This window comes from Nelumbo lutea, chromosome 4, assembly GCF_056320005.1.
Source record: "Nelumbo lutea isolate HS-2025 chromosome 4, American lotus-T2T, whole genome shotgun sequence".
Taxonomy (NCBI): Eukaryota; Viridiplantae; Streptophyta; class Magnoliopsida; order Proteales; family Nelumbonaceae; genus Nelumbo; species Nelumbo lutea.
In genome coordinates, this window is record NC_142687.1 from 57384789 (window position 1) to 57395523 (window position 10735).

Below are 10735 nucleotides of genomic sequence, written 5' to 3' on the forward strand. Positions count from 1 at the left end.
GTGAACTTATGTGTCTAAAGGCTGCCACTCCCTCCTCCTTTTGTAACTTTAAAGGGATCATCTCCTAATCCCATTAGGAGTTAATGATCCAAATCATATTTGGATCAGAAATTCCCTTTAAGTGATAAGGGTAAACCCTTATCTTATCTGTAAATTAGATTAGCCTTCTCCTAATCTCTCTAGAAGGTTTCCAGATTTGAATCAGATTTAGATCTGGCTCTCTGAGTGGATAGGGTTAAGACCCAATTCTATCTGCTAATCCAATCTCAAAATTCGCCCCTTATTTAACTGATCAAATCAGCCCAATTCGAAATGGGGTTTAGGCCCAATAAGGTTATGTGCTCACTTAGCCTTCCAAACTGTTGCCCAGTTGGGGGGCTTCCTTGTATAGCATGAGACCCAACATTGATCTACACATCAGCCACATGGGTTCAGCCCAACCTTTGTTACAAGGCCTGGCCGCATATACTGTTATGGACAGTGCACCCCCTGAAACCCATCACATGGGCTCTATGGGCCCAACACTAACCCTATGTGGTCTTTGGGCCAAGCCACCTTGTAACACTCAGGGATTGTGGGCAGATGCAGGATTAGCCCATCAGGTATTACCCTCAATGATCTTACACTTAACCTCTCAGCCCATAATGATCAAACACTGCCCGGCAAAAGATGACCACTCCCTCGGCTACAAGGAACAGTGTTGCACTCTCTACTCACATGGATCCCGGGAATTAAAACCTTTTGCAAACGTTTGGAAACCATAATATATATACTTTTATATCTCATATAAAATATATTTTGCAAAACAAATCTCAACGATTGAAATTGGCTGCCAACTGTCTTGGTTTCCATCAGAGAGAGTGCATCCCCGATCATTACCTTTGTCCGACAAAGGGGTTGATTCTATCACTATGATCACCCACTGAGATGAATTCTCAGACTGTCCCAACATACCCAGGTTTTGACCCCCGCTAAGGATCTCACTAATTGGCATATCAAAGACAGCCCAATCCAACACTTAGTGTAGTATCATAATCGAGTCTAGGGGTCAGGTGTAACTTTCTAGTTTTGCCCATCAATCTCTAAGGTGCAGGGCAATACTGGAAATCTGGTCCGGTTCAAAGATTCAATTAATCATACACTACATGTGCCTTGGGTCTCATCCTGGTGGTTGAGACAGGCCACCCCAACATTTGACAGCACACCAATGTCAGCTTTGGCAGGATAGATCTCAGACTTATTAAATGGCTGTGAACATTCTAAACTAACACGAGTTCCATAAGTGCCCAGTTTAAGGGTATTACACAGAAACACACCATAAGGACATGAATCAAATATGTATTTTATTCATTTACAATAAATTCATAATGTACATCATTCTGATTGGAGTTAAGGGCATACAACTGTTTAACATGAGAGCGTCGCATCACTCAATTGCAAATTACTTCATATCGAGCTATCCAGCCGCGAGCTACCTTGTAGCAAGCTAAGGGGTACCTCGAGGTGATCCTCATCAAGGTTGGCCTTTGGGGCAGTTCTTCTGCCCAGGTGTTGGAGCGAGCTGGTTTCCCTAGCTTGCGAGTTGAAATAGTCCTGGAGTATTCTCTTCTCAATAGTTCGGGGGACCTGGAGCTCGCATTGCAGTGAATTCCTCCTATAGAGAGCTTTGCCGTGGCAATATGTTCTACAGGCTCGTTACTTAGTCGCGGTCAAGCCATGATGCTGAGCTGTTGCTCGTGCTAAGTCAAGTCCATGCACATCATCTCTGCAGGTCGGGTCAAATCATCCTCCATCAGAAACGTTATAGTCTTTGTTGATCAATACCATCATCTCACAAGCATGACTGCAATATTTGGGTTTCAGTTGGCCATTTCTACTAATTCTGGTTCGGAGGTCGACAATTCTATGTCGATTTACCAAACCCAACTTAGAGATTTAGCGGTTACTCACTTGAATCAAGTAGCAAGTTGGTATTCTCCCATGCATAAATCTCTGTTGCTTGTTTTGCTGTTGGGCAATACGCTTATGTATATTACAAAAAAACTGGTATATAACGGCGGATTTCAAAGCGACCGAAATTTAAGTGCCACTATAAGCTTTGCTTTTGCGGCGGTTATACAAATTTGTCGTATATGTATCATGTCCACGTTAGCGGTGCTTGGATAAATGCTGGTATATGTGTTGCAGATATAATATAAAAATAAATAATAGTTAATAAAGTAAATTAAAATATTATTAACGGCAGGGAATTGTTTAAGTGAGATTGAATAGACGTTGACTTGAGAAGCCAAAAATAAAATGGAGTTGGACGCTACATTCGTTTGGAGAGGAAGGATTATTGGAGATCTAGCATCTCCACCTGTCTCTTTCGTTGACCACTTTGAGTCGAGAGAAAGGGTAGAGTTGTTAGAAATAATATAGGATTTAACACTAATAAACATTTTATCTTTTTTAATAGGATTTAACACTATTAACAATTGTTAGAAATAATATAGGTGGTTTAAAGCAGTAGATAAATAGTAAGATACAATAAACAATAGGGATAGGGATAGCTTAAGAAAATTGTCCTTTTCTATTTTTTTTAAAGGGTTAATTCATCCTAGGTGCAGGCGGGATTCATCCCTAATCTTTCTGACCAAAGACCTTATCAACCAACTAATTGCAACCTTACACGTGACAAAAATTCTATTCAATGGCTCATTAGAAATCATAAGCAGAGGCCCCTCGGTCTCTCGGACATCAAAACTCATTCGGCGCAGCCTTTGCCTTCCTTTTATATTGTAAGCATTCATTTCAACCATCACTCTTGTTGTGGCTTGTTTATTTTTCGGACAAAAAATCTACGGAAAAGTATGAACAGGCATAATGCAGGATTTCTGAATTTCATGTTATAAACATTCAAAATGTCCAAAACCCGTTTTCTATACATCAATGCCCCGCCCGTAAATTTACATCAATTCCGAACTGACACCTAACCTAACTGGGCCTAAAAAATTTTGATCCTCGCTGAACCGTCGTTCTCCCAAAATTCTAATCAGTTGTTCATGAGAAATTATAGGCAGAGGCCTCGGACATCAAAACCCATTCAGCGCAGCTTTGCTTTCGCTATTTATAAGGAGGCATCCATTTCAATCATCATTCTTACTTGCTTCCTCGTCGATCAAACAGCTGGAAGAAAGAGTGAGGGTTTCTGTCTTAAGTTCTTGTGAGCATATTGATCTTCATCTCTCTTGCGATTTTTCTTCACTCGATTCTTGGCTTTGTTCTTGATTTCGAGGATTATTCTGTTCGACAAATAGGGTTTGATGATTATGTCTAATTTTAGGGTTCTATTTGTTTAGCACGTTAGTTGGTTTAACTCTCTGTCTCTCTCTCGTTAAGCTGGAAATTCTTTAGATAACTATATTCTTGAAACCTCGAGTCTTTTCCTTGAATGCCTTTTAATCACTAGTCGTCTTGGTTTTCTCCAATTGAATATATAGTGCTGATTCCACTCCATATTAATCCAGTTCATTTGGCTTTTTATTGGTTGGCATTGAACTGAAACAAGTTTTACCCAATGATAATATAAGATGCATAACTAGAGTGGTGATGTTTGAATGAGAATATGAGATATTTGTATACATGCTCAATATTTAATATCAAAAAAGTAAGTAAAACTATAACGGAAAGGAAAAGTTAAAATGCAAGTTATTCATGAGAAATCATGCGTAGAGGCCTCGGACATCAAAACCCATTCATCGGAGCTTTTGCTTTCGCTATTTATAAGGAGGCATTCATTTCAATCTTCACTCTTACTTGCTTCCTCGTCAATCAAACAGCTGGAAGAAAGAGTGAGGGTTTCTGTCTGAAGTTCTTGTAAGCACATTGATCTTCATCTCTCTTGCGATTTTTTTTCACTCGATTCTTGGCTTTGTTCTTGATTTCGAGGATTATTCTGTTCGACAAATAGGGTTTGATAATTATGTCTAATTTTAGGGTTCTATTGTTTAGCAGATTAGTTGGTTTAACTTAATCTCTCTCTCTCTCTCTCGTTAAGCTGGAAATTCCTTTAGATAACTGTATTTTTGTAACCTTGAGTCTTTTCCTTGAATGCCTTCTAATCACTAGTCATCCTTGTTTTCTCAGATTAAATATGTAGTGCTGATTCTGCTCCATATTAATCCAGTTTGTTTGGCTTTTTACTGGTTGACATTGAACTGAAACAAGTTTTACCCAATGATAATCATTGTTTTAAAAGGCATGGGAGGCGCTCCCAAAACGCCTGAGGCGTATGCTATAGGCGCTGACACCTCTGAGGCGTATGCCTCATGCGCTTTTTTCATGATGCATGCTAGAGGCGTACACGTCATGCGCTTCATGCACATCTTATATAAAAAGATAGAAAAAAAAAGAAAAAAGGAAAGGAAAAGAAAGGGAAGGGAAAGAAAAAGAAAGAGAAGAAAAAAAAAGAGAAAAGGAAAGAAAAGAAAAGGAAAGGGAATTCGCTTGCCCACCTCCGCTTCGACAAGACCCCCCCTTTCAACTAATGTTATGCATCTTTATTCTTCTTAATATAAAAGATTTTTATTAAAAATAAAAACCAAATGAGACCCCCCTTCCTCTTCATCCTCCTCCCCTTCCTCCTTCCTCCTAACCCCCCTCTTAAGGAGGCTTACGCCTCTTTATGTTTGGGAGGCTTATGCCTCTTGTGTTTTGAACTACGCCTCACACCTCTAGGTAGTGGAACACCTCGCATCACGTCTTCGCGTTTTAAAACATTTATGATAATATAAGATGCATAACTAGAGTAGTGATGTTTGAATGAGAATATGAGATATTTCTATACATTTTCAATATTTAATATAAAAAAAGTAAGTAAAACTATAATGAAAAGGAAAAGTTAAAATGCAAGTTATTCATGAGAAATCATGTGTAGAGGCCTCAGACATCAAAACCCATTCATCGGAGCTTTTGCTTTTGCTATTTATAAGGACAAATTCATTTCATTCATCACTCTTACTTGCTTCCTTGTCAATCAAACAGCTGGAAGAAAGAGTGAGTGTTTCTGTCTGAAGTTCTTGTAAGCACATTGATCTTCATCTCTCTTGCGATTTTTCTTCACTCGATTCTTGGCTTTGTTCTTGATTTCGAGGATTATTCTTTTCGACAAATACGTTTTGATGATTATGTCTAATTTTAGGGTTCTATTGTTTAGCACATTAGTTGGTTTAACTTAATCTCTCTCTCTCTCTCTCGTTAAGCTGGAAATTCCTTTAGATAACCGTATTCTTGAAACCTTGAGTTTTTTCCTTGAATGCCTTCTAATCACTAGTCGTCCTGGTTTTCTCCAATTGAATATGTAGTGCTGATTCCTCTCCATATTAATCCAGTTCATTTGGCTTTTTATTGGTTGACATTGAACTGAAACAAGTTTTACCCAATGATAATATAAGATGCATAAGGTGATGTTTGAATGAGAATATGAGATATTTGTATACATGTTCAATATTTAATATAAAAAAAGTAAGCAAAACTATAACGGAAAGGAAAAGTTAAAATGCAAGTTATTCATGAGAAATCATGCGTAGAGGCCTCGAACATCAAAACCCATTCATTGGGGCTTTTGCTTTCGCAATTTATAAGGATGCATTCATTTCATTCATCTCTTACTTGCTTCCTCATCAATCAAACAGCTAGAAGAAAGAGTGAGGGTTTCTGTCTGAAGTTCTTGTATTATCTTCAACTCTCTTGCGATTTTTCTTCACTTGATTCTTGGCTTTGTTCTTGATTTCGAGGATTATTTTGTTCAACAACTAGGTTTTGATGATTATGTCTAATTTTAGGGTTCTATTGTTTAGCACATTGGTTGGTTTAACTTAATTTCTCTGTTTCTTTTTTTTTATTTATTTTTGCTGTTTGGATATCTGAGTGTTTCTTTAGTTTAGTAGATTGGAGTCTTTATTATGTTAAGCTGGAAATTCCTTTAGATAACTGTATTCTTGAAATCTTGATGTTGATATATAAAAAAAAAAGAGAAGACAAACCAATTAGAAGTTATTGGGCCCACTAAAAAGAGTTGGCCTGTTAACCCAAAGAAGTGTTACACTACATGGGCTCAAGCCTCAAATTTTCAGTGCAATGCTTCAAAAAAAAATCTTAAATTTAAATCTGTCATTCGATGGACAGATTTTCCAAATCTTAATAGATGGAGGAAACTCTTGTCCTCATACTTTGGCTCCTCAATTTGTCTAAGAGAAGACATTATAAATAGAAGGGACGGCTGCACCAAGATCAAGAGAAGAAGAATCGGAAATTCGGCTCCTCAACCATTGAATCTCCGAAACTGTTACAGCTCCGTGCAATGATGGTTGAAGGATTCCGGCCTTTGAGTTGTTGCAATCAAAAGCTTCATCAAATTACTGCAATGAAAAAAAAAAGAAAGAAAGTTCTCCTATCTTGTGTGCATACAATTGATCGTTGCAAGTTCTTTTTACAACTACAAGTTATCAAGCTTTTTGGATCATGTCTGTGACAAGCTACAAGTACAAGTTCGGGTTGTGCTCGTGACAAGAGAATTAGAGGGTTTTCTTTGCAAAAAAAAAGAAAAAAAGAAAAAAAGAGTTTGTATCCCACTTGCGTTTCTGCAAAAAAAAAAAAAAATTCTTTGAATTTGTCCGCATTTTTTTTGTGCTCCAAATTTATGCACGAAATTTGTGTTGACACTTGAGTCTTTTCCTTTAATGCCTTATAATCACTAGTCGTCCTGGTTTTCTCCAATTGAATACATAGTGCTGATTCTGCTCCATATTAATCTAGTTCATTTGGCTTTTATTGGCTGGCATTGTACTGAAACAAGTTTTACCCAATGATAAAAAATAAATAAAAGAAACAATTTTCTCATTTTAAGAACATAAGATGCATAACTAGAGTGGCGATGTTTGAATGAGAATATGAGATATTTCTATACATGTTCAATATTTAATGTCAAAAAAGTAAGTAAAACTATAACGAAAAGGAAAAGTTAAAATGCAATTTCTAGATCCCATTATTTTGTATTTTCTTATTATCCTGTCTGTCATGTTTCAGTCATTCCATTCCAAAATAGTGCTTGGGGGTTTTGGATTTCATACTAATGGAATAAACTCTGTTAAAATTTCTGAGTTCATCATTTTGAAGGGCCTGCTAACTATGGCTTTATAGTGGGTAATTGGGTTTGCAAACCATTTTGCTGTTCACATTCTTGAGTGTATGTCTTTGGTCATTTGACCACCTATTGTTTTCTCATGATGATTCTCGGAACATAAGGGAACTGAATAATACCAAATACCAGATTACATTTCCTTTCATTGTGGGGCTAAACTACAGTTTCAATATAATCTGAAAATAATTTTTGTTTAATATATTTATGTATGTGTGCTTTCTTTAACCCCGAGTTCTTGATTTTCTTTAAGTGCCTGTGGATTGTTGAGGTTCTCTAACTTTCTTTATTGACTTTAGGGGGATGATTCTGCTCAATATCTATTCTAAATCTGTTTCTAATTACAAAGTACATGGAGCAATAACTTATCAAAAAAAGTACATGGAACATTAGTTAAATCATGAGTTTATGACCACTTATCTGCTGATGACCTGGATGTTGAGATGGTCACTTGGCACCATGATCAAACCCACGGTTCTGCAGGCTTTCCATAGTATGGCCAGTGGGTCTCGTGCACCCTGCTCTGCTCCACCTCCAATTCCCCTGTAATGTGTAGTATGTAATACCAAAAAAATGGATCACCACCACCACTTATCCCATAACAGAAAGGAAATGATCAATTCAAATTGGAGATCTATCCTCCTATGAATTGTAGTTACAGTCTTACAGAACAATATTGCAAAGTTGAAGTAGATGTTTCTTACTACTGATTTTGTTTTTTCTCAGTTGTTTTCTTTTCTTTAATTATGTGTGCTGCATTTCACCAAGAGCATGTGGAAATGTTCCTAAAATTAACAGTACTTGATTTAGCACTTGAATCCAGTTAAAATGCTCCTTTTTGAGGTTTTGTAATGGTAAAGCAATCTGGGATTTTTTTTTTCCAGTTGCAACACAATGCATGTATGCTACATGGGCCAAAGGAACTTTTGTAACATAATTCTTTTTGTTTGGTAACCAGATTAAAGAGATTTATTAATCCACAAAGATAAGAGATAGTAGATATAATGTTAGATAAATTAGAAATGGAATTACCATGGCTACTTTTTAAAACTTTATTTGTGTTATATTTGTGCAAGTGAACCAAAACTGAATCAAGGTCTTTCCATACTCTAGGAGATGGAGATAGGGTTGTCATGTGATGACATACCCATTGAAGTCTTGTCTCGGTTGCCAGCAAAGACATTGCTCGGACTAAAGTGTGTATCTAGAGGGTGGCACCACCTTATTTCTGATCCTGCTTTCATCAGGGTTCAGATACAAAGGTCAAAAGAAGTCATTTCTGGGTTCTTCTTCCAGGAGAAGTTCCATTGGTGTGATGCAGACATTGAAACTCTAAGTTACATTCCTATTGGAAGGGAACAAGCCGTCGTGAAGCACACAGTATTGGATTTTCTACCTGAGAAGGTTGTCATCATGGACTCAAGTAATGGGCTTATTTGCTGTAGGAGTTGTATGCCTGCTCCGGATCCAGTCATCTATGTCTGCAACCCTTCAAACAAGGAGTGGGTCACATTAAAGTGGGCCAAACCAGAGAAAAGCAAAAGCCTTGCCTTACTTCTTGACCCATTTTGCAATCCTATAGATACCCCCATGAATTTCAAGGTGATTAGTGTTCATCAAATAGAGACTGATACTGATTTGTACTTCTCATTTAAAATCTACTGTTCAGAAAAAGGAACATGGAGGGAATCCAAGGAGAACTGTTTTTGTCATTATGATTTGTTTAAGAGAAAAGGGGTTTTCGCTGGTGGGATTTTACATTGGCTAACCAATGGGGACCAAATCCTTACATTCAATGTAGAAAATGAGCAGTGCCAATTGATTAATCTACCAACTTCCACCATCGAGTGTAATGACCTACCTGAGATGTGCATTGGTGAAGCCGAAGGACATCTACATTATATTATGATCTCCACATCTGGACTTCAAGTTTGGATCCTTGAAGACTATAGTGGACCCAAATGGGTACTGAAAGACTCTATATCATTAGCCATGATGGAGGAAGAAAACCCACAATTCCTCTATAATTTGTTGCAGAGAACGGCAGGACGGGTTACATTTGATATGATACCATGGATAGAACCTTTGGCTTTCAAAGATGGACTCTTGCTTATGAGGGTGTCCTCTAGAATGTATTTGTATCACCTTGAGTCAAGGAGGATGAAGGAACTCTGCTCCCTTACAAAACTGGGACCTAACTCTCTTGTGTATCCAACAGTACTTCCCTATTGCATGAGCTTGATTCGACTGGCATACCCATGAGCAGTACGAGGAATACCTCTATGAAATCATATCAAAGGTTGTGAAAGAAATAATGATGGCATGGGTGCAACTTTTGGGGGTTTTGAATGGATTTATCATGTCTAAACAGAAATAGAGTTTAATGTTTTTTCATTTAATGGTTGAAGAGCATTTTGGCATGGCTGCTGCTTTTTGAAGGTTCTGACTGCCTTTATCATGTGTAAAGAGAAATAGGTTTTAATGCCTTTTAATTTTATGATTGAAGAGCAGTCCCTTTGTACAGATCCTTGGTGTACATGGGCTCATTTTGATATATTAATGAGAAGTTATACTTTACCTTTTTTTTAAAAAAATTCCATTTGTCAAATACTTGTTATTAGTTTTGTTACTTGCAAAGTTTAGCCTTAGTGAAGCAGGTCTGTGATAAGTTTTCATGTTCATTATTTTTAATATTTTAAACTATTGTATCTCTACAATGGCTGAATTACAAGCAGTGATAACAAGAAGTGAAACTAGCATTCCAAACACAATGATAAAGGTTGACTGTGGAGGGGGATTTGAAAACAGTTGAGTTAGCTCAGGGCACATGTAGAAGGATGATTGAAACTTAGACATAGAACAAGGAAATCCACAACACTTTGTCTAATATTACAAGCAGAAATACACTGGGTGCCCAGATCAACAAATACTTTGGCTGATTCCCTGGCTCGTGAAGGAGTAAATAAGCAGAAATTAAGACGGGGAGAGTACCATCTGGGGTAAGTTGTAAGTGGTCTAGGGAGGGGCTCTTGATGGGGCAGGATAATGTTTATACTTGCATTTTGTTGCTTTTTCCCGGTTTCACTCCTTGTACCTTATACAATTCTTTTAATATGGATAAAAATTACTTATACTGATAAAGAAGTATATATTTTAAACCTTTTTATGTAGTAAATCCATGAATACTTACACAACTTAGTGGAATAAACAACTAGTGCAATGAAATAGGCCAGAACAATGATAAAACAAAAATAAATGAATATCTGGAATATTACTATTGATCATCACACTTAGAGCACTGAACAGAACAGAATGGCAAAACGGGATTCATGTAACCAACCCCATATAGTTGGGAGTTGGGACAAGGCTTAATGATGATGAAGTCACACTGTAGGCAAAGAATCCTTTGGCAGCATATATGGAGCTTGTTAGGGGGGGGGTGGATGCTAGAATTTTTGGAAAAAGCCTTCAAGATAGGAGAATTTACAATAGTGGTGGCAATCTCTAACCTATCCCATCTGCATAAAATCCATCCAAACTCAACCATTTGATATG

At 37.3% G+C, this 10735-nt stretch overlaps 1 protein-coding gene across 9 annotated transcripts; it reads left to right on the forward strand.

The window, feature by feature from the left end:
• Positions 1 to 2621: 2621 nt before the first annotated feature.
• LOC148860749 (F-box protein At5g49610-like) lies at positions 2622 to 9732 on the forward strand. 9 transcript variants are annotated; one of them, XR_016112315.1, is made up of 2 exons: positions 2622 to 3180; positions 6188 to 6785. XR_016112315.1 is itself a non-coding variant. In XM_088982407.1 (2 exons), the coding sequence occupies exon 2, from the start codon at positions 8297 to 8299 to the stop codon at positions 9440 to 9442; it is 1146 nt and encodes a 381-aa protein (XP_088838533.1). In that variant the 5' UTR covers positions 2638 to 2780; positions 8294 to 8296; the 3' UTR covers positions 9443 to 9732. The 9 variants fall into 9 exon arrangements, 6 of the variants coding, with proteins under 6 accessions (XP_088838533.1, XP_088838529.1, XP_088838530.1 ...); XR_016112316.1 differs by having other exon boundaries at positions 2622 to 2780; XM_088982407.1 differs by lacking the exon at positions 6188 to 6785 and adding an exon at positions 8294 to 9732 and having other exon boundaries at positions 2638 to 2780.
• Positions 9733 to 10735: the final 1003 nt, after the last annotated feature.

Coding starts and splice junctions, on each gene's coding strand:
- LOC148860749 (XM_088982402.1), top strand. CDS start 4,888: ATGCAAGTTATTCATGAGAAATCATGTGTAGAGGCCTCAGACATCAAA. Junction 5,038..8,293: donor TCAAACAGCTGGAAGAAAGA/GTGAGTGTTTCT, acceptor TCCATACTCTAG/GAGATGGAGATAGGGTTGTC.